The sequence below is a fragment of the Nansenia antarctica genome (genome assembly GCF_963989245.1).
Source record: "Nansenia antarctica genome assembly, chromosome: 3".
NCBI lineage: Eukaryota > Metazoa > Chordata > Actinopteri > Argentiniformes > Microstomatidae > Nansenia > Nansenia antarctica.
This window is the reverse complement of record NC_137688.1, coordinates 59927917-59955109: the sequence shown is the minus strand read 5'-3', so window position 1 is coordinate 59955109 and position 27193 is coordinate 59927917. Positions and strand designations below refer to the sequence as shown.

Genomic DNA, 27193 nt, shown 5'->3' with positions numbered 1-27193 from the left:
ATGAAAGAAAGATTTTTATTAAAAAAGAAGAATGTTGTTTTTTTCCTCACGCCTGAAAATCGGACACTTAATAGTTTTTAGTAAGGCCCTCAATATTTTGATGGCGATGGGGATGGCCGTTATGATATTGAATACAGTGTCAATCTCAGTGGTTTCCTGATTAATTGAAAACATTGACAGTTTAGATGGAGCAAATAGCTTTGCAAAAGACTTTGTGAATATTATTCTGATGTTCAAATCCATGCTGTCCATAATGCATTTGAATACAGTATGTAACTTATATGGTCTGCCTCATTGTCCACAGCCTCTGCACTACCTTGCCCCCAGATCTCTCCCTCCCAGGCCCCTCCTACCTCTGGTAAGTCTTTTCACTAATCATTAGTCATTAATGGTACAGTAGTTATCAATGGCCTGAGGACCTGCACGTGAATGAAAATACACTTTATTGAGCTAGGGGGAACCTTGCACCATGTAGTTTCCTGCTTCATTCAATCTACATTTACAGTATGTTGACCTCATAGAATGAGATCTCTCCATTCCCATCATTTCCTGTCAACAGTATATAGTCTTGATTACACAATCAAAGTAAATGCTCCTTCTTTATGCCAAACTATCATTCCAGTTTTCAATTAACACTCTCAGTGTTATTATTGAGTTTATATATATATATATATATATATATATTGATTATATATATGTTACGGTACATGTGGGAATGCTAGGGTGCTACGGTTAGGGTTAGGGGTGGGGGTAGGGTTAGGGTTAGGGTTAGGGGTAGGGGTAGGGGTAGGGTTAGGGTTAGGGTTAGGATTAGGGTTAGGGTAAGACATGCCAGCATGTACCAAGTCGACGTAGCCCCTAACCCTAACCCTAGTTTTCCCACATGTACCGTATTCCCACATGTACCATAACATACAGTATATATGTCTTAGTGTATATATATGTCTGTTCTAAGCAATCAACAAAGGTTTTTTTATTATTATCATGAAACAGTATTTATATGGTCCCTGTGATTGTTTCTCTTCTCTCACAAGCTCACAGTATCAGGCCCTCAGATGTGGCTGTGCTCTCAGTCATCGGACTCCCCCCCACACACAGGTGAGTAGCACTAATACATTTTGACCAGGCGTCAACACTCTCAGGGAAGACGCAGTATGAAAGTAGAAAATAAAGACTAAATGATACTCCTGTTTCTCCCCACAGCAGTGAGTTTTCCCGAGTGATATCAAGACTTATTGGTAAGCCACACACACACACACACACACACACACACACACACCCACAGCCAACTGTTGTGGACATCCTTCTACAGTATATAGTCAGTGTTCTGTGGAATCAAAACATATAAAATCCCGATAAAACACTGATAAACACTGATAAAACACTGATAAAATCTTGATAAAACACAGGCTGATAAAGAAGTGCTCTTCTTCCATGGCAAATTGTCTCTGATTGCAATCCTGCCCTTATGTTTTAGTTTTATATTAATTATCTAAACGCATGACACACTCATGGCATAAACTTCAACGTGGCTTTACTGAACATTAACTAGCAGAATAGAGCAATACATGACAGATATCATCACTCAGGCATCACACCACAATAGCAGAGCACTCGAACACTCCTATTGAAATCTGATGCATCACTGCTAACTCAGTGTGCAGACATAACATTATCCAACAACTAAAACAGTTCAGAACTATGGCCTTTTGCTTTTAAAATGGAATTCAGTGTAAAAAGACATACATTCAGAATACCTGAAGCCTACTGAGCAGTAAGTATCTCTCAGGTATTACTCAGGTGAATGTTTAGGTTAAATATTTGTAGGTTACAGTATTACTGTAAGAAACATTAAGTGCATATACACTGGAGTATATTAATAATTTATTTATTTTACTGAGAATAATTGGTTTTAAAAGAGGTTGATACACGCTAACTTTGCACTACTGTGCATTATCTTTACTGTAATGGTATCAGCCTAACCCTGATAATATGAACAATAGGATCTAATAAAATCAGCAGATAGGCAGCAGGTTTATAGCAAACTTTGAAAATCATTTCTCAACAAAGAGATAAAGAACAATAGCGGCATACAGTTCCCGACAATAAATAGACATTGATACAGATAAGGGGGGTAATGTAAAGTCAAAGACCTATGTGTAGACCTACGCACAGAGCCAAATACTAACTGATCTTCATGCATAAGTCAGTCACATGCTTGATGATAAATCTGATAACAGTGTTTTACTTCTTTTCGTATAATCTTCTCGCACTTATGTCACTAACCATGCCCATGCTCTCCTACCCCCTCTTCCTCTGTCTCTCTTAGAGCTGATGACCCTGTTGAACCCTGGAATGCCCAATCCTCTTCTTCATCAGCAAGACATGTATACTCCTGGTTCCTCGCAGAGCAGGTAAGTCCAAACAACTACAACTTATGGTACATGGGGGGGGAGAGAGAGAGAGAGAGAGAGAGAGAGAGAGAGAGAGAGAGAGAGAGAGAGAGAGAGAGAGAGAGAGAGAGAGAGAGAGAGAGAGAGAGGCAGCACCATGTGATTGTGTAACAGGGGACAAATGGACATATCCATTGATCTTACCTCTCTTATGCAGGGCATCCAGAGCCTGATAAATGCCATATGATGTTTCTCTTTCTTGCAGGACTCTTGTAGAGCAGGCAAAGGAACTGTCTATCTCCCTTAGGAGTAATCAGGTATTCTTGTGACTATTTGTCTTAATCACCTGACATTGTCTTAGCACCACTCTTGATAGCCGTTAAGTGTCTGGCCGTATCTTTCTTCGTTTTTTCTTTGTTCTAATTAAATCCTATTAATTAATCCTATGATATCTAATTGCAGGTGCAGGGTGTTTGTGTGTAGGCATATTCAGTTGTCATCTCGTCTGCTGTTCTCTCTGATAGGCCCTTGATTCAGACCAGGACTGGAAGCTGGTGCTCCTGTTGGTGCAAGTGGACGAGCTCTGTGTCTGTCAGGACCAGGTTAGTTGTCAAGCACTGATGTCATCAATCACCTTGTTTTTTTGTTTTTTTGTGATCAAGCGTTTTTTTATTGTTTTCTTTATGGAGAGCAGGTTATTCACAAAATACACAAATATCATATTTGTTAATATTTCTAAACATTGTTTTCCCTATTTCCTATTGTGTGTGTGTGTGTGTGTGTGTGTGTGTGTGTGTGTTTGTGTGTGTGTGTGTGTGTGTGTGCGTGTGTGTGTGTGTGTGTGCGTGTGCGTGTGTGTGCGTGTGCGTGTGCGTGTGTGTGCGTGTGCGTGTGCGTGTGTGTGTGTGTGTGTGTGTGTGTGCAGGTCAGCAAGGTTCTCAACGCAGCTGTGCAGCAGGTGGATCTTGCCCTGCAGGAGCTGCACTCACAGGTTTGTTTTTGAAAAGACTGGGACCTGCATATCACAGGGTTCCCGCGCTAGTCTTAAAAAGCTGTACAGTCTAAAATCCAGCAATCCGATTTATAAGGCCTAAAAAGGTCTCAAGTTTCAGTTATCAGGTCTAAAAAATTAGGTGCTAGGTCTAAAAAAAGAGATTAACTTGTCCTGCAAGGAAATCAGTCTGACCAGTCCGGAAATTAATCAATCTGGAACCAACAAAAATGCCAATTTGCTGCCCCCGGGAGAAATTATTGGTGAACGAAGCTACGGCAGGATGACAAAAAGCTATCATATGGTGTCACGAATAGGTCTAACTCTATTCAAAGAGGTCTAAAAAATCTCTTAAATTTGACTTGTTGAAACTTGTAGGAACCCTGATATCAGCTGCATGCATATCTCCTACTGTATAACAGCTGTTAAGACACTCAGTGATGAGTTGGTGAGGTCTTGTAAACATCAATACTGTTTTTTCACTCACTTTATATGTAGTTGAAGCGGGCCATTGTCAGTGTTGCTGTGTGGGATGGAGAGTATGATACTGGACATCCTTATCAAAACAGGTGACTATTTCAACTAAGGAAAATAGCTCAGCTCCATTATCAGTTAGCGTATTTTGTAGTAATTTCATACATGTCAGGGGATTCAGTGTTCTCCCCGTAAACGTTGGGAGTCAAGGTTATTTGTATGTTGACAGGATGTGCCCATGTATGGAGAGCAACAGTGAAGGTGAACTCAGACTCCAGAGGGCCACGCTCACTCAAGTTCTGCAGGTGTAGTACATTTCCCCAAGCATCTGTGGGGTTGGACTGGTGTATGGGGTTTATGGGTGTTTTCATAACCCTTTTCATTGTGGTCAATAGGATTCCCTAGATGGCCACCTGGTGGAGAAGCAGTGGTACAGCACCAGAGACGACTTCACAGTCCTACTGCAGGACTCGCCCTTCATCACAGACCCCACTTCTGTCTCTGTGAGTGGAAAGCAGCTGGAACCTCCTTTAGTGTGTGATACATTAAACGTGCTTCTCTCACTGAGTGTTGGAATGTAAAAGCGTTATGGTATGTCGTATCCGTCCATAACACAAATGTGCTTCTATGTTCTCTGGTACAGAGTGGGAGGGCTCCCTCTACAGCACAAGCATCTAGACACACAGACACACTGACCATACAGATGTGGGCCAACCTGGTGAGTGACACAACATGTTACACACAGTAACACACACACACAGACACACACACACACACAGCTATTGTCCCCCCTCACAGCAAACAAGAAAGAATGGAATCTCTGTCTGTCTTTCAGCTGCAGCCCACAAGCGGTCAGAATAGCTTGGAGGATAACGACATGACCATCGCTGTACCATGTCCCAGTGAGGTGAGAGAGTGTAAAACGGTTTCTATGGTATACACCAGTGGAGGCAGAAATTGGAATGCATATAATGGAATGAGGAATGTTCTCATTCCATACATTACAATGAGCCCATCTTCCGATTTTAGCCTCCACCAGCTTCCCCTGGTATACACTGCGTGGAATTAATAGATAATATAATAAGATAATAGAAATAGTGCACATTTAGAAATATTTTCTCATATGATATATACCGGTATCAGTGTTTCTCAACCCTCTCCTCGGGGCGCCCCAGCCGCACCACATATTTGATCTGTTCCACCACCAGCTCACCTGATTCAACTAATCAAGTACAAAGCAATTATGGTTTGTACCATACCATTAAAGCGGCTGGGGCGCCCCGAGGAGAGGGTTGAGAAACACTGATATGATATGACATGATTGAGAAATATAAAACCCTATTTGTTCCCACCCCCCTCACTCCTCATCTTCCCATTTGCTTCTTCTCTCTCTCTCTCTCTCTCTCTCTCTCTCTCTCTCTCTCTCTCTCTCTCTCTCTCTCTCTCTCTCTCTCTCTCTCTCTCTCTCTCTCAGGACCAGCCCTTCTTGAGAACAGAGAGGAACTCTCCCTCAGATCACCACAGAGAGCTTTCCCCACTCCTTGACCCTGTGAGTTGCTACATAAATCAGGGGGTGGCTCTGTATGCAGTATGTGGCCCAAGAACATAGAAGTGGCCCTGTCGTCATGGTACTGGTACGTGGTTCTGATTCTGGATGTGCTCTGTGTGTCTTGTCAGATCATGGGTACTGAGCTTCTATGCGAGGACCTCAGCCCCTCCAACTCCCCACCTGACTCAGGTAAGTCAACTATCTAAGACCACAACTGATTAGCCAATACAATACTTTCTAGGGAATACATACCAATTGGTCACATTTGTCACACTATCTTCTGTACTCCCCTCAGTTCACCTCCTCCGGCCCGGTGACATCAAAGTAGTGGGGGCTGTGGGAGACTCTCTGACAGTGAGTCAGCCTCGTGGGCACCTGCCCCGATGTTTGTATTTTATGAAGTTTACGTAAGGTCATACGGGACACTTTAAGTCGAACAGTGCAGCTGATGTGCAGCTCAGGTGATGGACAGCTGGTTCACACGTATGCAAAACATAATCACATGTCTCAGGGGCTCAAGGCTTAAAACGCCACATATGGCTTAAAAGAGCCAAGTATGCAACTATGGTTAAACAATGCAGTGTAATTAAACATGATGTAATGTGTTCATGTGTGAGTGACTTGAATGTACCGTACCTACACCATCCAGTTGGATGTCTCTCACTTATCATATGTAATCTGTGTGACTCTCTGATCGACAGGCAGGCAACGGAGTTGGAGCCACAAACAACAACCTAGTAGGCTTACTAGGCGTCCTGACACAGTACAGGGGGTTATCCTGGAGGTGGGTCTTTATCACACTGCTGCAATTACACAACAGTACAGAGGCCAGGAACGCCGATGAAGGAAAATGCAGGCTTACTTTGATAAACCGCTATAATTTCAGTGGGAGTTCGGTTCCCTGAATGTGGCTGAAAGAATTCGCTGCTGAGTTACCACAGCAACGTATGCCTCAGAACTAACCTGGTACTTACCAGGTTAACTGTAATGTATGTTTTAAATGTGGACCCCACTAAAAGTACCATTTCCAAGCCTGAACAAAGTTAGCGTTGACGAGACAAGGCTGAATTGTGTTATTGGAATGACTTGAGTCTTAAATCACAGTTGACATTAACTCTATCCAGGCTTTTTTCAACTAATTGCTGATTTAGTTAACGTACGTGGAATAGGCTAGGTGCACGATCTCACTACTTCCTGAAAGGCACCTGGCATGAACATATCCTGTCTCACTCTATTGGTTTAATTGATTAATCAGCTGTGCGGTAAACCGTTGGAACACACAGTGCACAGCTGATTATCAATTAAACCAATAGAGTGAGACAGGATATGTTCATGCCAGGTGCCTTTCAGGAAGTAGTGAGATCGTGCACCTAGCCTATAGTGTCAGTGCTAATCCTTTTCTCAGTGTTTTGCAGAGAGGTAGAGTTGTACCCACTTGGTATTAATTAGAGGTAAAGGTAAACACTACAGCTAACATACCGTATTTCTATGGTTTCTCAGTATCGGCGGAGACGAGGACCTGACTAATGTCACCACTCTTCCCAGTGAGTCCTCTCATGAAAGTCACAGCTATTAACCGATGGCTACAATCCTATTCCTATTCACTGCTATTGATAAACCTTGTTCTAGAATTTGTAGCAATATTATGTCCAAGTTTGATTGAATGTCTCTTTTTTTTTCTTCATGTTTTGCTCAGATATTCTGAGACGTTTTAACCCTTCCTTGACTGGCTACTCAGTTGGAAGAGGTACTGAGAGCACACCTCAGGCCTCCCTCAACCAGGCAATGGCAGGAAGGAAAAGCCAGTGAGTCTTCTCCCCAGTTCTTTATACACCTGTACCCAGATGTCCCTGCCTTTCTGACTGTGAGTGTGTTTAGTGATGCTGACTACGACTTGAATAATGATGTTGGATTGTGTGTGTTTTTTTTTAAGGGACATGCCAGCGCAAGTGAAATCCCTGGTGGCCAGGATGAAGAGTGACTCTGTAAGACAATCCTGACAGATGATTTAACGGTTTTGTATTATTTCCCTCACTTGACTACAGACAGGTTGACATAAAGGCTCTTACTGTGTTGTTTCTCACAGGGTATTGATTTTGACTCTGACTGGAAGGTGATCACCATGTTCATTGGAGGCAATGACATGTGTGACTACTGCTTCAACTCTGTGAGTATGCATGTGACATCCCTCAATGGACAGTGTTGTGGATAGTTGTGGTATGTACATTCTGCACATTCTGCATTGCCCTGTTTCTCTAACATCCCCTTGTCCTGCAGATGCATTTCTCCACTGACAATTATATCCGTCACATTCGTGAGGCTCTGGATTACCTTCATGAAAATGTGAGTTACATTCTATTTTACCAGATAGCTCTTACCCTCTAAAACCCACCTCTTCAAGCTTGCCTTCACCAGTTAACCCTCTCCCCCTCCCCTTCCCATGTGTCCCCAGCACTACCTTAATTAGGCCCCTATACTCTTTTATTTCTTTTTTGTGTCTTTTTATTATTACTACTCAATCTTTTCAGTTTGTAAAGTATCTTTGAGTGTCTAGAAGCCCTATATAAGTCTAATGTATTATTATTATTATTATTATTATTATTATTATTATTATTATTATTATTATTATTATTATTACCCTATATTTTTTAACTGCTTGTCCCAAACTTGTGTATGTCTGAATGTCTATCTGCCTCTCTCTATCTCTCTCTCAGGTGCCGCGGGCCTTGGTTAACTTGGTGGAGCCGCTCCACATCGTTCCCCTGAGACTGATGCACGAGGACCCCTCTATAAAGTGCCCCACCTGGCTGGTCAAGTGAGTGTCTGTCTAGTCGAAGGGCCAATCCTGTTTTCCTTTCCTATCCCTACAGCTCGTTTTGGAGTGCCACTCACTTTGGAGCCAAGCCCACCGAACAGAACCACAGGGGGTGAAAATCTTCCCCAATGAAATGGGACAACCCTTCACACTTATGGGGGCAGCGACATTTCAAGCACATAGAAGCCACAGGACAATTACAGGCCACACAACATTAAGCACTTACAAACAGCAATACATTAAACTAAACAAAACATACAAAAAAGGCATTATGGAGAGGCAGCACAGAGAGGGATTAATGAGGACAAGTATAGTTCTGTGTCAGCCAGGCTTTCATGTGTGTTGTGAAGGTGGAGTAAGTATGTATGTCTTTGAGTTGGTTGGGTAGTGAGTTCCAGTTTTCTATTGCTATCACTGAGAAGGATTGTTTACTGAAGGTGCTTTTCCTGAATGGACCTATAAGGTCGCCACGAGAGGTGCTTCTGGTGGGCCGTAAGCTGTGGTCACGCTGGTTTATGAAAGAGTTAAGCGGGGGAGGAGCTTTGTTATGCAGAATTTTATGGATGAGACATATGTTTTTGTATTTGATGGTGTCTTCCCAGCTAAGGTATTTACATTTGTCTAGGATGGTACAGTAGTGTGTGCTGTTAGGCTTCTGGTCCATGACCTTAAGGGTCCGCTTGTATAGGGTGGCTAATGGCTTTAGGGAAGTGCTGTATGCATGGCCCCAGCTTGTCAAACAATATGTGAGGTGCGACATAATTGATGCGTCCATAGTCTGGCAGCACTCATTGAGCTTCTGATGTACCTGAAGTTTGCCAGGCCAAACTTCACCCTACCAGACACTTTCTTGATGTGCTCTTTGAATGAATGAATGAATTAATGAATGAATGAATGAATGAATGGACTTTATTGTCATTGCTACAGTACAGGTACCAAACAACGACATTTAGGAGGGGTGGCTCCCCTGGTGTTAGGAAAGGGGAAAAAAAAAAACTTTTAGAAAAAGAATAAAATCACAAGAAGGGTAAGGAGCTGGTTTACATAAATAAAGGCTATGTACACAATCCACTGTACTATACTGCACAGATAGTCAACTAGGGTTGTCATATTGCACAATAGTATTTTTTCACGTTATTTAAAGTGTCACAGTTTGCAGGCTTGAAATTTACATGTTTGTGCCTCAGCACTACACCTGATTTTTTCAGTCCAGCAGCTGCCATACAATCCGTCCAGACTGTCCAGGGCCCAGAACTTAGGTCTTTGCTGTGTTCAGGGCCTGGACGGCCCTGTGGTAGAAGCAGTTCTTCAGTCTGTTTGTCTTAGCGGCCGGGGTCCTGTACCTCCTTTTCGAGGGCAGCCTGGTAAAGTGTACGTGCCCAGGGTGGGACGGGTCCCTGGAGATCTTTGAGGCCTTCCTGAGACAGCGTGTGTTGTACAGCTCTTCCAGAGAGGGGAGGGGGGCGCCGGTGATCTTCTGTGCTGTTCTCACTACTCTCTGTAGCGCATTTCTCTCCGCTGTTGTGCAGCTGTAGAACCAGTTGCAGATGCCGTAGGTGAGGATGCTCTCCACTGCGCCGCGGTAGAAGGCCACCAGTATCTCCTGCTTGTTGTGTTCTTTCCTGAGGCATCTCAGGGTGTATAGCCGCTGTTGTGCCCTCTTGATGGTGCCTTTTGTGTTGTCCTTCCAGGTCAGGTCATCCCGCATGGGATGTCCCAGGAATCGGAGGGTTGAGACTCTCTCCACGCTCTCTCCGTCGATGAGCAGGGGCTGAATCTCGGACTTTTTCCTCCTGAAGTCTACGATGAATTCCTGGGTCTTTGACTTGTTCAGCAGCAGGTTGTTAACCTTGCACAGCTTGCTCAGTTGCTCTACCTCATCCCTGTACGCCGCCTCGTCCCCCCCCCGAGATACATCCCACCACGGTGGTGTCGTCTGCAAACTTTACGATGTAGTTGCTGGGGTGGACGGGGGTGAAGTCGTGGGTGTAGAGGTTGTAGAGGATGGGGCTTAGCACGCAGCCCTGGGGGGACCCAGTGCTGAGGCTGAGGGCTGTGGAGGTGTGGGGGCCCACCCGCACCCTCTGGGGGCGGTCGGTCAGGAAGTCCTTGATCCACGCACATATAGAGTGTGATAGACCCAGGTCTAGTAGTTTGGTCACTAGCCTGTCTGGAAGGATGGTGTTGAAGGCGGAGCTGAAGTCCACGAAGAGCAGTCTCGCGTAGCTGTTTCCCCTCTCCAGGTGGGATAGAGTGGCGTGGAGAGTCGTCGCGATGGCGTCCTCTGTGGACCTGTGGGCTCTGTAGGCGAACTGGTATGGATCCAGGTTGGGCGGGAGGCGTGTGAGTATGTGGGCCCGGACTAGTTTCTCGAAGCACTTCATGATGATTGGTGTGAGTGCCACCGGGCGGTAGTCGTTTAGGCAGCTCACCGTGCTTTTCTTCGGGACTGGGATGATAGTTGAGGTTTTCAGGCAGGGTGGGACGGTGGCCTGGGACAGGGACTGGTTAAAGATGTTGGTGAAAACCCCGGCCAGCTGGTCGGCGCAGTCTCTCAGCACCCGTCCCAGGACGCCATCCGGCCCCAAGGCTTTCCTGGGGTCCACCGCCTTCAGTACGCATCTCACTTCATGCTCTGTGAGGGTGAGGCTGCTGAGAGCTGGAGAGAGTGGTGTTTGTGTTGCGGTTACCTCCGTTCGCCCCTCGTCGAACCGGGCGTAGAAGGTGTTCAGCTTTCCCGCCAGCAGGGGGTCGTCCTCTGCGGCTGTGAGCCTGTTGGCTCTGAAGTTTGTCATCTGCTGAACCCCCTGCCACATCCGCCTGGAGTCGTTGCTCAGGAGGCATTCCTCAATCTTCTCTCTGTGCTCTGCCTTGGCCGCTTTGATGCCGCGCTTTAGGTTGGCCCTGGTGGAGCTGTACAGCAGTGTGCTCTTCCCTGCGAAGAAGGCGTTGTCCCTCTCGTTGATCAGTTTTTGGACCTTCCCAGTCATCCATGGCTTCGTGTTGGGGTAGACCCGGACCCGTTTGTCCACGGTGACTGAGTTGGTGCAGTTCACTATGTGGTTCAGAACCGACGACGTGTACTGTTCCAGGTCCTCATGCTCATATTCCTGCCATAGGGTGTCATTTAGGCAGATCTGCAGTGGAGCGGACCCTTCTGGCCAGGTTCTGACAGTCTTAGTGGTGATGGGAGCACTTTTCCCCATTGTAGTGTATGCAGGAATCAGGAGGATTGACACATGGTCAGACATGCCTAGATGAGCTAGCGGACTAGCCTTGTAAGCACGTTTGATGTTGGTGTATACCTTATCCAGTGTTTTTTCTCCTCTCGTTGCACATTTCACATGCTGATAGAACTTGGGTAGTACTGCCTTCAGGTCGACATGATTGAAGTCCCCCGCTATGATGTGAATAGCCTGTGGATCAGTGCTTTGTTGGCCACTGATGACTTCATATAGTCGCGCCAATGCTAGGCTGCTGTCTGCGCTAGGCGCTATATACACACAAGTTATTAGCATCGCGTTAAACTCCCTCGGGAGGTATGTGGGTCGGCATTTAACAGTCAAGTATTCCAGGTCTGGGGAGCAGTGGCTACTTACAGTTTTCGTGTTTAAGCACCAGCTATCCTTCGTCGATATTGAAAGTCAGGTTTGAATCAATGATGATCCCTAAATATTTGAATGACGGAACTATACTAATGTTTTGCCCTGAAATGGTTATGTTTGCCGTGGTCATATTGTGTTGTTTGGAGAAGAACATTCCTACAGTTTTATTAACGTTGAGCTGGAGGCAAGAGCTGTTGAGCCATTTGGTGACCTTTTCCATAGCAGAGCTAAGTTTGGCAGCTGCCAGGTGTTTGTTCTTGTCATGCACATATAAAACGGTGTCATCAGCGTACATTTGTACATGCACTTCTGGGCAGACAGATGGTAGGTCGTTGATATATAGGCTAAACAAGAGTGGGCCAAGTATGGAGCCTTGTGGTACCGCGGTGCAAGACATGATGGTAGGTGAGCGCTGATTGTTTATCTGGACTAGCTGATTTCTGTCACTGAGATATGAGTCCAACCATTTAAGGGCTGATGGCAAGAAGTTAAAGGCAGACAGCTTGGTGATAAGGACCTGGTGATTGACTGTGTCGAAGGCTTTGCGGAGATCTAAAAACACAGCACCTACAACACCTCCTCTATCAACCATACCTTTGACCCTTTCTAGGAAGTAGCAGTTGGCCGTTTCTGTAGAGTGGAGGGTCCTAAAGCCAAACTGCATTGGATGAAGGGGAAATGGGCTATTGCTTAAAAAGTGAACGAGCTGCTCTGTAACCCACTTCTCAGTGACCTTGGAGATAATGGGTAAAATACTGATTGGCCTATAGTAACCAACATCCTGGGGGTCACCTGACTTGAAGATGGGAGAAACAATAGCTGTTTTCCAGGTACTAGGGACTGTTTCCTCTAGTATTGATTGGTTGATTATTTGTGTAATGGGGTGGACTAGGTGTTCTTTCAGAGATTTCAGCATTGTAGTGTCCATTCCATAGATATCCTTCGCTGTTGAGAGTTTGAGAGATGAAATTATGGCTTGGGTTTTGTGTGCCGAGATGGGCTGAATGCTGAAAGAGGGCTTGGTTTCATCAAGTTCAACATTATTGTTGGTTATTTGAGGAAAATTCTGGGCGATCTCTTTTACAGAATCAATCCTTGGCCCTACCCCTACACGAAAACAAGAATCGGGACAACCTTACCCTACATGTGAATGTGCAAAACGGAGCCGTAGGGGTGAATTGGAATTGGGCCAAAGTCTCTCTGTGCTCATTCTCATTCAATTATTTACCATCTGCAGGGTGGAGTGTATTCAAATGGATGGATCTCTCAATACACATCTAGATGGATAACATTTTCATTCTGTGTCTTCCTCAGCGTTCTGTGTCCCTGTGTCATCAGGCCGAGGGAAGGCTCAGGGGCACTTCAGCAACTGGACGATCTGAACAGAGCTTACCAGGTAGGGCAACGTGAAACAAAGTCGGCATGACAGACAAGATATGATGACTACAAAATATACCTTCATTCACTGTATCTTTTTTGTCCAATTCTTCCAGCGTGGACTGAATGAGCTTGTGGAATCAGGGCGGTATGACACCCATCGAAACTTCACTGTGGTCGTGCAGCCTATGATGAGAGAAGTGGTGGTCCCCCTTCTGGTTAGACACACTGCATTCTCTTCTCATCTTACAGCTCTGACAATTGAATGCTTGATCAAAGTCAATATGTAATAAGATTCACACACTCCCTCTCTCTCTCTCTCTCTCTCTCTCTCTCTCTCTCTCTCTCTCTCTCTCTCTCTCTCTCTCTCTCTCTCTCTCTCTCTCTCTCTCTCTCTCCTTGACACAGAATGGCCTTCCGGACCGTTCTTACTTCAGCCCTGACTGCTTTCATCTCAGTCAGAAGGCACAGACTCTTATGGCCCGAGCTCTCTGGAACAACATGGTGAGATTCAAGAACACAGCGACACACACACAGTGCATACAGATTCGTGAGAATTACAAATACATTGTTTTCACTTTTTACTCTTGTTTTCCCATATAGATAGAACCTCTAGGTTTCAAGACTGACAAAGTGGATTTCGCCTCTGGTGTCTCCCTGAAATGCCCATCTAAGGTATTGTGGCTCAACACAAAGTCTCTATGTTTAATAACGCTCTGAACTGTAGAAATAAATGCCACTTTGTGTTCTTATCCTTATTACACACCATTAACTGACAAATTGTACTGTGGGGTTTGTGTAATTTCATGGAGAAAGATGGACATTTACTACTAACACTTGCTCTCTCTATATGCCAGACAAAGCACCAGTCATCAATCTTAAGCAACACTTTCTCTTTTCTTCTTTAAGACCTCACCATTTGTGCAGACCTATCACAACAGTAATTACACTTATGATGGCCCCGCTCCAACACCTCCACCAATCACGGTAGGCAGACGTTTTCCCACTCAAACGTCCCTGGCTTTCAGAAGGAAAGCCTGTTTGTTGATTACTTAGATGTGATAAAGGAATATTATTGCCTTGATTTGTGTATCAGTTCTTAATGTAGGGGTTATGGCATTGATTAAATGTATAGTAGTACAATGGATGATGAAGTCTGACTCTGTCTGTTTGTTTGTGTGTTTGTTTGTGTGTCTGTCTTCACTCCTAGAACTGGGGAAGTGACTTTTCTTGTGAAGACCTCACTCCATCCAACTCTGTACCTACCTCAGGTGAGATACAGATACATTCAGTTTTAACACCATAGACAATGGGAAGAGGAGATGCTAGAGTATTTGTGTTTATGTATAATTGATCTGTCCCTCTATCCCCAGTTCATATGCTACGTCCAGGAGACATCAAGGTGGTGGCAGCACTGGGAGATTCATCCACTGTAAGGGAGTGTCTGTGTGTGTGTGTGTGTGTGTGTGTGTGTGTGTGTGTGTGTCCTCAATGAACTGATAGCAGTTTTGCTGAACTATGAGTTCTCTAATCATTTGTTATCAGCCACGAGTTTGACATTTGTGATCTACCGTGTGATGAGGTGCCTTTGTTCATATTTATGAGACCTTGCTGTCATCCGTTTGCAGGCAGGGGTTGGTGCAAAGGCAAAGAACATATTGGAAGTCACCAGAGAGTATAAAGGAGTGTCATGGAGGTACTACATAATTACTTACAGTATAATGTGCAAGAGCCTAAATACGCAGCCTGCACAACCATACTAGACTGCTTGCAAACAATGACATTTATCAATTGTGTATTTCTGCAGCATTGGGGGGGATGAGACTTTGGACACTGTTACCACATTACCCAGTGAGTATATTTCCTTATTTCCTAAACTGAACCAATAAATAACCAGAACACATTAACATCATCCATAATATCATGAAGGCATCTCCACATACCGACATTTCTTTTGATACCCACTCGCTGTAAATCCCTATTAGAGTATAGAACAAAAATGTGACAGGGTCTGGTGAAAAAGTCCTCAAGTAGGGCAAGGTCATTTATCAGTTTTTTTCCAGATTATGAAACTGCAGATCATTTCAAATGATGTGTCATACATTGAAAATAGTTAAAGAAGATATGCTTATTTGAATATTGGTACCCCTCAAACCTAATACCGGAGAAACTCACTCAAAACAGCTGCTACTAGTAGCTAGCAGGTAAAAAGGAACATCACTATGAACATCTAACGGCATGTTTAGCTCATCACAACATGCTGATAGAACATCAACATGCTAAAAACACATAACTACACATTATTACATGATCACACAGTCCTTGCTTTTGAACACGTCCTAAAACATACGTTTGTTTAGCCATGTATCACTTATCCAGTAGCCTACGACAGACGATACAGTGATCCTAAATCTTTTGTAATATTTGGAAACATTTTTATTTTATTTTTTAAGAAGCTTTTTGGTCATTTGCGTGACTTGAGAATTGCTGACATGCAGACCTTTTCACCAGACGTGTCACAAATGTTAATCCAAAATCTATCAGGACCATTTCATAGGACATATCATTAGCCACCAATACACTTTATCACTCCAAAACTGATTTCTCCACCCTTTCCCTCCCAGACATCCTGAAGAAGTTCAACCCCTCTCTCCATGGCTTCTCCAAGGGTCAGGGCTCATGGCAGAAAGGCTTCAACATGGCCGTGCCTGGAGCCAAGACCTTGTAAGTCCAGCTGTGCCCTGCTTTTCCATTCTCTCTTTTAGAGTGTCTGCCATTTCCAGCAGCAGTTTTGGCAGCTTTTCAGTCATCTAACTCTCTGTCTCTCCTGTCCCATCCTCTCAATTTAACATCTGTCACGGTCTCTCCCAGTCAGATCCCAGCCCAAGTCCAAGCTCTCATCAAGGCCATGAAGGACAACAAGGTGCAAATTCTGCAAAAGGCTCTCTCATTACCGAATCCACGCTCGCACTCACACACACACACACACACACACACACACACACACACACACACAAACACACACAAACACACAGATAACATTGTTAGTGTGTGCTAGTAGAAAGCACACCTGAGGTGGGCCTCTTCCAGAGCAGATAAAGCACTGTTGTGAATTGTGAATATTTAGTTTGTTTCTCCTCTCATCTTATCCCTTTATCCCTCTTAATGTCCCACCACCCACACATTCACATACAGGAGGTGAACTTTGAAGAAGATTGGAAGCTGGTTACCTTATTTGTTGGGGGCGGTGATCTTTGTCATTATTGTCTAGACCAGGTATGTGTCCTTTCCCCAAGGCAGATAGACAGACACACACCTGTACTGCAATTGATATAATTCTTTCATATTGTGGCAAAGGAGTTAATAGTGTGTTGTTTGTATTATACTCTACACAGAACAACCTTACACCTCAGAACTACAGCCAGAATCTGATGTTTAGCTTGGATCTGCTGTACAAAGAGGTTAGTGATGAACAAAACTATGGAAATAAATTTAACTATAATCAATAGAGCCAATTTTAGAGCCAATTTCCTGCCCCCCCCCCCCCCCTCTCTCTCTCTCTTAGGTGCCACGGGTGATGGTCAATGTAATTGAAGTTCTGCAGCTTGATCCACTAAGGAGAGTACATAAGGAGAATGCCCTGTTCTGCACCCTATTGCAAAGGTCTGTGTAATATCAACCTTTCTACCACAGAAAAGAATGTGATCCACAGCATCATAGCCTCCAGAGTATGATGCATGTGTTTTGACAAGGTTAGAGAATTGACTTAAGTGTCTCTGTTGCACAGGAATAACTGTCCCTGCGTTGTGATGCCAGCAGACAATTCTCCAGAGCTTGAACATATTGTACGAATCAACCAGGAATACCAGGTGAGAAGTGGTCAACTGACTGGCAAGAGATGTTAGACATGTTGCTCCATACAGAGGTAATGGTATTCAATAAGCTGATCCATAAACTAGCTTCACAGTGTCATTTTCTTCTTCCCTCTGCTTTCTGCTCATTTCTCCTTTTTCTGTTCAGATTGAGACAGGCCTTCTGATCTCTGGGGGGCGCTATGACGGACGCGAGGACTTCACAGTTGTCATCCAACCCTTCTTGCGGAACTCTTTCATACCTGTCTCTGGGGTCAGTGTTGTTTACCCCCCCCCCCCCCCCCGACCTCTAACCCCCCCCCCCCCTCACACACACAAACATTGACTGTGTTCTCATGTCTCAGGAGGGACAACCTGACCTGAGTTTCTTCTCTGCGGACTGCTTCCACGTCAGTGAGCGAGCACACTCTGAGATGGCCATCGCTCTCTGGAACAACATGGTAAGGTGACACAATGAAGCAAAACTCAAAAACACATAAGCTACACTCATAGTATTCCCAGATTTGTATGTTGGTTTGTGGTCTCATATCTGAGGGTTTTGATGTTTTCACAGTTGGAGCCGGTAGGCAGGAAGCAGGTCTACAACAACTTCACTTATGATCGCTCCAAGATTCATTGCCCTTCTGAGGTATGGTGAATCCATATTACATATAAACAAATAATTATGGAAGGATTTTGGCAGTTGACTAAAAAGTTCAGTCAGTGATTCAGTAGGTGGCTGAGAATGGCTGTATGGTGTTTTTTTTTTGGGTTAAGCAACAATACCTTTTTGCCACATCAACTACTTCTTACAGTGTCTTACAGAGATATTCTTACCAATATCTTACCTTCAACTGCTTAAAATTAAAATGTCCTCTCTCTATTAGATTCAACCGTTCATCTTCACTAAGGTCAACAGCCTTCCTACCACCCCAGTCCCAGACGCCACTACCTCTGTCCCAGTCCCAGACACCATCACTACCTCTGGCCCCAGACCAGTCCCCCAGTGTCCCTCCACTATTCCTGTGTGGGTACCTGTGGTTTTGGGTATAATTGGCTTACTGATTGGTTGGGCTGTCACCTGGCTACTCTTCTCCTGCAGAGAGCGACGAATTCAAATGAAAAAAGAGGAGAAAGCAGTAGAAATGAAAGGAACTGGTTTGTAATGACGTTGAATCAATTCATAGTCTTTTTGAGATGGTCATTAATGATCACAGATAAAAAACACACTCACTCACCCAGATCAGAATCAGAATTAGCTTTTATTACATCAATGTACGAATACAAAGAGTGAAATTCTTGGGTTCAGGTTCATTAGACATTGGCATTGCAGCAGAAATACAAAAGCAATAATAGAACAAGCAGGATATAAACAACAGTCAGTAATCAACAATAGCTGTACATACAAGTAGTCAGGAACTCATAGTATGTGTTGTTAATGAGGTTGCCTTATGCCAATGCGTTTCCCTAGGAGCCTGATTGCTTGTGGGAAATAGCTGTTCCACATCCTCTGGGTTTTTGCCCCAAGGCTACGGTAACGTTTCCCTAACGGCAGTAGTTTGAACAATGTCCGATTTGGGTGGCTGGGGTCCTTGATAATCCTAAGGCTTTGCTGACACCGATCGCTGTAGATGTCCTGGATGGTGGGCATTGGATTTATATCAATTGGATACATTCAATTGGATATCAATCAATCAATCAATCAATCAAATGTAAAAATGTAAATGTCAATCAATTGGATACATTTGGGTTTGTATCACTCACTCAGGGCATTGGATTTGTAACAATTTGTATATATATGGTACATTGTAAGAGGAGTTTATTGTTTTATAAATGCGCATTGATGACAGATTTTCTTTATTTGTCTTTTTTTTATTTTATGTCTGGTGTCTCCTAAGAATGTGTATATGTTTAAACAATAAATATTGTTGCCACATCCATAACTAATCAAGTGTCTGTGCTCATGATACACCTGCATCAAGGCTTAAAAGTAAGGCCCCAGTTTAACTGTAACTGTATTTCAAATGTGTTCATGCTGCACACAAAGAATCATGTTTTATTTTGTATCCAAGAAACCTGCTACTGCATTTGATTGATGCATTATTCATAAAGATTGTCTTATTTTATGTATAAACAACATATGATGAAGACAATTTACTGTAGATTATATTAAAGGACCCCTATAAACATACTATAAATGACCTGGATGAATGGTCAAGGGAACCCAAGCTCCCAACCAAACCCATTCAATAGACCCAGCCATAGCGCAAAAAAGGGGCAAAGGGGTATGTCACTGAGAGTGCTCAATTGTTTAATCTCAGTAATACTGTATTTGATAGAGTTATGACAGAGTTGGCACATTTCACAAGGTTGACACATTTCATGGTAATGTAATATACGCGGATACTTTGCAAGTAGCTAGATCATGAAAGGTAAGCTACCAGTGTAATATTCATGACATATGAATATGTTTTAATTACCAATATAATTTAAGTTACATGTTATGACAGGCACAGGTTGGGACCTCTTAATAACAATGCCTAGCAAGAGGTCCTTGATGGATACAGGTGTAAGTACCGGAGTTTCCGACCCGCGAGGTTTTTCCGACCCTACCAGATCCGGTCATAGGTTCTGCCCTTTCCGGCCATAGGTAGCGCTATGATTCGCTTACACCGGCATTTAGCAGACGCCTTATTCCAAAGCGACTCACAATCAATACATTTGAATACTAAGCAAGTGATTCATCAATCCACCATTCGTAGCAGGAAGAGTAATCCAGCTCAGGCCCGGGGCCATTGATAGAAGGAAAAACCTTCTATCACCTTCTTCTAAACCTAGGTTTATTTATTATTATTATTATTATTATTATTATTATTATTATTAATTATTTGTATATAGACACGGGAGAAACAGAGAAACAGTACAAGGGGGGCAATAGAAGGTTTTAGGGACACAGTAGAGGGGAAAAAGCGGGTGTCTTCAGGAGACGCAGTGCTGGGGGGCAGTATGGTAACAGAGTGACAGTCGGTTTTACTGACTCGCATAGAGGACGGTCAAAGATATACAAATAAAGAGTTGAAGACGTTGCTCCGTGGTCCTGCAATTTGTATAAAGCACAGATATTTCAACCAGCAAGAGACAGGATAGACACTACCCTCCAGTGGAGTACAAACTAAAGGGGAGGCTTTTACACATCTCGTGTATCAGCGCCCTCTGGCGGTGAACGCGAGGAAGGTATTTTCTGTTTTTCAGTAGAAGATGGCGGAAAGTGAGCTCAACGTTGACAGCATCATCTCTCGGTTGCTGGAAGGTAAATGCGACTTGCTATATTTAACGCAATTAAATAACAGACGGTTTTAAGGTGAAGCAGAATGTTTAGCTATACGTTTTTCACGAATTCGCCTTATTTTCTGTTGTCGAAGAGCGATGTTAACTCCACTGTTATATGTCGCTGTTTGATATTCGGTAAACGTCAGTTGGGATGTGGTCTCGTCTAGCTATCTATGTTAGCTAGCCTATACTCTCTAGTCTACTGACAATGTCACAGCTATGAAGTTCACCCTGATATAATGTACTACTAGATTCTTGTCTGTCTTACCCACTTGCAGTATTACAGTAGGTATGGGTGATTTGGGGAGTGTGGAACAGGGATGTGTCTGTCACACACAGTGTGGTCAACTTGCATTGGACAGGCAGAGCTAGCGAGCAGACTAGTGGAGTGGTGGAACACACCCACCTTTAGCCCACCTGCCCGAGATCACTTGACATGTCGTGACGTTAGAATTATACGGTTCTATCTCCATTTTTGTCAACGTTTTTTTTACATAATCTGATCCATTAGGTGTTTATTAATGCCTGTGTGGTGTTATTTTTAAAATGTTGACATTTTTGAGTTAGTAATTCATAAAATACAAAGGTTCCATCTCACAAAACATAATGGAATGTAAAAACTTTGACGCTCAATATCTCAGAACTACCCTAAACGGAGATAGAACCTTATAATTCTGAGCTCACGATGTCGCATCACTCACTCAGGTTGTTGACAGCTCGCAATGTTGGTCGAGGCAGAGATGAGAGATGAGAGATGGGGCTGACTGACCGCTTTGCCCCGAGGCTGAGCTGTGTGTCTATCATATTTTGTAGCTTGGAACATCATTCCAAAACACAGTATAAATGATTACTCTCATTACACGAGAGGCCTTAATATACCGATTTTTATTTACAATGAGTATTTATATCCTATAGAATTTGAACGATATGGTAAATGTACCAAGGTGAAACCGAAGTACCAGGTAGCAACTAGTATTTTTAGCGATTGATGAGGTCACTGTAGGCCTAGGATGTATGGCCACATTAAACAGAGATTGTCACTGTCTCTGTCATGGCAAACCCCAAAATACACAATGGATAAACAATAGCTAAAAAGATACATCTTAATTTTTTTCCCCCAGACAGGGGTGGATCTGGGGCATACAAATGAACTAGTATACAGCCTATGACACTCTGTCCCACTTGGAACACTCTCTCTGCTCTCTGCTGACAGCAGTTATGGCCAGCTGCTCTCGGCTACTTTCTCTGCTCTTTTTTGACAGCACGTTTAACTGATATGACAAGTCTTTGAAAGATCCTTCCTCCTATTCTATTCCATCCATGACCTTGCCTCACCAACTGAGCTCAACAAAAGTGTCTGTCTTCCTGAAAATGGTCAGGAGTCCAGACTAATAGCACTAATAAAAGTCAAGTGGCTGTACTCACATGACTCACAATCCTCTCTCGCCTTTTAGAGCTGGGCACTGCAAACTTGTTTTTGTTAGGGGATGGTCGAGGCTTCATAGGTCTTTATGTTTAGCTCAATATGTTAATAAATACTCAAATGTACAGTAACATCATTCAGTATGTGAATGTGAGCATGACAATAATAGTGAGGAAGGTGATTGTGATGATTTGCTTTTTTCTTCTCCACAAGTGCGAGGATGTCGTCCGGGGAAGATAGTGCAGATGACGGAGGCGGAGGTGCGAGGGCTTTGCATCAAATCCCGGGAGATCTTCCTCAGTCAGCCTATCCTACTGGAGCTGGAGGCTCCACTCAAAATCTGTGGTCAGTAGATAGCTAGCTAGCTATTCTTAATTTTGCTTCACTATGTCTTATTCTCTTTACCTCTCTTACAAACAAAAGTGTAGCAACAAAGACCTCTGTGCTTGTGGCCATGAACTGGGTATCCTGGAGCCCACCTCCTTTTCATTCAATGGTCTCTCTCCACACTCTCCTCACCACACAGTTGTCTTTTTGCCAAAGCGGAGAAACTGGAGAGGATAGAGTAACATTTTGGAGAGCTTTCAGTAAGTAGAGCAGGATATAAATGGAGACTCCCCTGTGTGTTTGCAGGAGAGGACCATCTCCCGTCCAGCAAGGACACTATCTGGCTCAAGCTCTGTCACACTCACTCTCTTCTTAATCCATGCACCACTGTCTCTCTCACAACCATGTTCTCTCACTCTCTCTCTCTCTCTCTCTCTCTCTCTCTCTCTCTCTCTCTCTCTCTCTCTCTCTCTCTCTCTCTCTCTCTCCCTACCTCCACAGGTGACATCCATGGCCAGTACACAGACCTGCTGAGGCTCTTTGAGTACGGAGGCTTCCCCCCTGAGGCTAACTACCTGTTCCTGGGGGACTACGTGGACCGAGGAAAGCAGTCTCTGGAGACCATCTGTCTGCTTTTGGCTTATAAGATCAAATACCCAGAGAACTTCTTCCTGCTGAGAGGAAACCACGAGTGTGCCTCCATCAACCGCATCTATGGCTTCTACGACGAGTGTAAGACTGGAAAACACACGTGCGCTGAATTACATTCTGAAATTAATACATTTGTTCATGGGTCAAATGATTCAAGACATGGGTCATTGAAAGTGCTTGAATTTCCCTCTCTCTCTCTAAAAAAAAAAATCTAGTGTTCAAGCCTAACATTCAAAAGCCTCTCTTTTTAATTGTTGTCTGTGAGCGGATAGTTCCTATTATATAAATTCTCATCTAGATCTGTCTCAAACTATGCCGTGTTGGGTCCTTGAATTTGAGGAAAGGAGTCTTGAAAGTCCTTGAAAGGTGCTTGAATTTGATGTTTCAGAAGGTGTGGGAACCCTGGGTTGGAGCATTGCTAGTGTTTGCCATTCTCCTTCCATCAGTATGGTTTCCATGTTTCTGAAATTTCTCTATCTGTAAATGTGTTCACCAGGCAAACGCAGATTCAACATAAAGCTGTGGAAGACCTTCACAGACTGCTTCAACTGTCTGCCAATCGCTGCCATAATAGATGAGAAGATCTTCTGTTGTCATGGAGGTACAGTACTGCATGCATCTTTTATTTTGTATTAACAAATATAAAGATGTGATTAATAATGTCATTTATTCTATATACAGTATACATACACATAAATACATACCATTGCCTTTCCCCATCCCACAGTCTTTCCCCCCCCCACAGTCTTTCCCCCCTGTCCCCTAATTAATTAAATTAATTTTGCCATTTAGCAGACGCTTTTATCCAAAGCGACTTACAATTACGAATTACAGGGACATTCCCCCTGGAGTAACTGAGGGCTAAGTGCCTTACCCAAGGGCACACTAGTAGTGGTGTGGCTTCAGGCGGGATTTGAACTCACAACCTTCCGATCACAAGTCCAACTCACTATCCACTAGACCACCACTACCCCACCTCCTAGTGGGACCCTTGCATCTTGTCAATAATTATGTATATATAATATATATAATAAATCATCCCTCTCCTCCAGGTCTCTCTCCAGATCTGCAGTCCATGGAGCAAATCCGACGTATCATGAGGCCCACTGATGTCCCTGATACAGGTGTGTAGTCATATGTGGGTTTAAGGACAGTGATATATTTGTGTAGTGTCCTGCTGTACTAAGCCATCTCACACACTCTCTGTGGTAGGCTTGCTGTGTGACCTTCTGTGGTCAGACCCAGACAAAGATGTCCAGGGCTGGGGGGAGAATGACCGGGGCGTCTCCTTCACCTTTGGGGCCGATGTGGTCAGCAAGTTCCTCAATCGTCACGACTTGGACCTCATCTGCAGAGCCCACCAGGTAGCCCTCACATTCAGTTTAGTACACGCCGCAAGGACCATCAGATTGAAGCTTGTGGAGTGTTAACAAAATGTTGCTCACTAACTCACTGTTTTGTCCTTGAGGTTGTTGAAGATGGGTATGAGTTCTTTGCTAAACGGCAGTTAGTGACGCTGTTCTCAGCCCCAAACTACTGTGGGGAGTTTGACAATGCCGGTGGCATGATGAGTGTGGACGAGTCTCTCATGTGTTCCTTTCAGGTATGATAACAGGCACACACATTAACATATTGTAGATGAAAATATTCTCTGAAAGTGTTAAAACTGTACTGTTCTTTTCTCTCTCAGATCTTGAAGCCATCAGAGAAAAAAGCTAAATACCAGTATGGGGGGGTGAACTCTGGACGCCCTGTCACCCCACCCCGTACTGCCCAAGCCCCCAAGAAGAGGTGAGCGACCGGCCACCCATCACTCCCCATTGTCCTCCTTCTCCTCTTCTTGCCCTGCGGCCCTTGCTACATCCCGTCCCTCCCACCTGTGGGAAGTGCTTTAGACCCCTGTCCCCCACTCAGCTCTTTCGTATATGTGTAAACATACAAGTTTGCTGTGAACAATGTTTTTGTTTTTTTTTGCCTGTTGGCCTGTTGGTATTTTTATTATTAATATAAGTGACTGTGGTTTTTCAATACCATGAAATGTGTTGCTCAGCCCTATTACAAAGTGCAGCAATATATGAAACAACAAAGGGCAAAGGGCATTTGGAAATGACGCTCTGCCTTCAGATAAACAATAGTGAATTTTGAGTGTGTTTGAATGTGTATGAGTCTGAGTGAGGTGGGCTATTTGCCCCAGCCAATGTAAAAACAACAGATTCTTCCAGACCAATATTATAGGACAGATATTCCTTATATCACAATTTCCCTGCTGAAGCGTTATCTACTTACAATGATTATTCCTCCCACATATTGGCTATAGTACCAGAGTAGAACGGTTTAGTTTCCCAGTGAGTTTGAGAATGATTTAATTTCATCCCATTGGACTCAAGAATGTTTTCTCCCCATGGAGACACACTAATAAAGTATTAATACTATAACTTTCAGGGCCGGTTTCACAGACAAAGCTTAAGCCTAGTCCAGGATTAAATCACACTTGCGATGGAAAATCTCCATTGAGGATGCTTTTGAGTCTAGGATTAGTCTTAATCTGCGTCCATGAAACCAGCCCTCAAAGTATTAACAGATAAGCACCAGTACAGTTAGGGTCAGTTGTGTCCTAACTAAGGGCTCACAAATGTGTGTTCTACATAATGGTTGTTGGTTTTGAGTCAAGCTTGTCACCAGCCTCTCTTCTTATCCACTGAACCTGCTTCCATTGCTGAGGACTGTTTGTTATGGACATACATTTTTTTACCCCTTGCCTGTGGGAATGAATAGATAAAGGCTTGAAAAGTGTAAGACACCATAAAGGCAGTATGCTGGTGCTCAGTATTCCTTGTCTGTCACTGGCAATCCATTTAATTGGCTGTCCCACTACACACATTACAAAAGAGCAGTTTATAATGACTTAAGTGTTGCGAGACGCTTTCTCACTAGCATTGCCACTTAATTTTTTTGCACTTCTTTTCTGCACATTATAGGGAGGTATAGCACATGCCTAGCAAGCTGACAGCGAGACATGGCACTTTGCTGCATCTTTGTTAGGACAGCCTTTGCTGAAGAAGCTGCTCGAGAAGTCAATTATTCAAATCTAAGAAGAAAATAACGTATGGCTGTGTTACTTTACTAGAAACTGACTCCTCTGGTTCAGAATACCTTTCTCATACAACTAACGAGCATTCACATAAACATTCAGATTTCTAATTTAAATCTCGCCTTTTGCCTTGTTTTAATCTATCATCTATTCAAGTTGGAAACTGTGTGTTTTAAACAGTTATGAGATTTGTACAAGTTTGTTTCAGACTTTGAATGGAATAAATGGAACAGGAGACCCTGCCTCACAGTTTTCTGTCATTATGCTTTGTCCTTTGCTACAGAATGCTACACCTTTTCTAAGTCAGTCTGGAATGTGAAAATGTTATCTTTTATTTACATCAGAAGTGTCTCATACATCGCACAACCTGATAATGAGTGTGTAGCATAGGTAAGTACATTGTCGTTTTTGTGACACTTTAATGTAGAGCCGTCCTTTGATTAAAAAAGGCTGACACCACAACACCTCTGATTTAGTCAAAATAAACATATTTGATTCAATGGATACGCCAATGCACCAGCCGTGTTCATATAGGTATAAAAAAACAACAATGAAATGACACTCATGATCACAAAATGTAAATTGGCAACATTATTTGAACAATTCCAGGTTTATGTACATGTCTTAATCAGTCTTTAGGGCCTGAAGAACTGATTGGGGTACCCTGCTGGTGTAGTATTGGTGATTGTGTAGAGTGGCCAGCACCCCAGCAGAGTTCATGTGCTTCACGTTAGCATCGTAGCAGTAAGCATTGCCATGCATGTCTGTAAGTTTACCTACAGAGGAAGACATGTATAAGGGTGCCATCTTAAAAGAAAAGTATTTTTAAATTATATTTCCTTCATGAAAAGTGCTTTAGGTGGTATGGTCTAGATCAGGGGTTCCCAAACTTTTCAGCCCGCGACAAATATAACGGTGCCAGAGACTCGCGACCCCCCATACAAATGTCCGCGCGCACACGCACTAATAGGGCTACGCTATTCAAGCTAGGGATGGCCACGACTAAGGTTTTTGCCAGTCGACTCGTCCTCCCGCCTTGACTACTGCAACTCCCTACTCACCGGCATCACCTCCCGCTCCCTCCATAGACGCCAGATGGTCCAAAACTCAGCCGCCTGCCTGCTCTCAAACACCAGGTCCCGTGACCACATCACTCCTGTCCTCCACTCTCTCCACTGGCTCCCCATCAAAGAGCGTATCAAATATCGAATTCAAAGTACTCCCTCACAATCCTCACATACAAAGCCCTCCATAGCCTGGCCCCCCCTTACCTGACTGACCTCCTTCTCTCCCACCGCCCTACTCGTACCCTCCGA

At 43.8% G+C, this 27193-nt stretch overlaps 3 protein-coding genes across 4 annotated transcripts in view; 2 read left to right on the top strand and 1 right to left on the bottom strand.

The window, feature by feature from the left end:
* Positions 1-281: 281 nt before the first annotated feature.
* Positions 282-18221, top strand: LOC308154232 (phospholipase B1, membrane-associated-like; the record flags this gene model as incomplete). The annotated part of the gene is made up of 40 exons (XM_080527401.1): positions 282-358; positions 1042-1098; positions 1204-1238; positions 2330-2414; positions 2659-2710; positions 2918-2995; positions 3319-3384; positions 3883-3953; positions 4088-4163; positions 4254-4361; positions 4694-4765; positions 5333-5407; positions 5536-5596; positions 5703-5761; positions 6109-6191; positions 6908-6951; positions 7104-7212; positions 7341-7392; positions 7494-7574; positions 7685-7750; positions 8122-8222; positions 13142-13223; positions 13321-13422; positions 13613-13708; positions 13808-13879; positions 14114-14191; positions 14415-14475; positions 14578-14636; positions 14833-14900; positions 15012-15055; positions 15829-15928; positions 16076-16127; positions 16400-16480; positions 16600-16665; positions 16770-16867; positions 16992-17073; positions 17225-17329; positions 17421-17516; positions 17630-17704; positions 17943-18221. 40 exons carry the CDS (start codon positions 282-284, stop codon positions 18219-18221), a joined length of 3204 nt encoding a protein of 1067 aa, XP_080383527.1.
* A 2091-nt stretch (positions 18222-20312) lies between these two features.
* Positions 20313-24690, top strand: LOC308153008 (serine/threonine-protein phosphatase PP1-beta catalytic subunit-like). The gene is made up of 8 exons (XM_080526090.1): positions 20313-20365; positions 22022-22153; positions 22637-22867; positions 23283-23387; positions 23839-23910; positions 23999-24150; positions 24255-24389; positions 24477-24690. Exons 1-8 carry the CDS (start codon positions 20314-20316, stop codon positions 24579-24581), a joined length of 984 nt encoding a protein of 327 aa, XP_080382216.1. The 5' UTR covers position 20313; the 3' UTR covers positions 24582-24690.
* A 112-nt stretch (positions 24691-24802) lies between these two features.
* Positions 24803-27193, bottom strand: part of bpnt1 (bisphosphate nucleotidase 1) — a 417747-nt gene continuing 415356 nt past the window's right edge. For both annotated transcript variants that reach the window (XM_080526479.1, XM_080526480.1), the window contains exon 9: positions 24803-26653. In XM_080526479.1, coding sequence (XP_080382605.1) covers positions 26502-26653 — 152 coding nt within the window. In that variant the 3' untranslated portion in view covers positions 24803-26501. The remainder of the gene's footprint in view (positions 26654-27193) is intronic.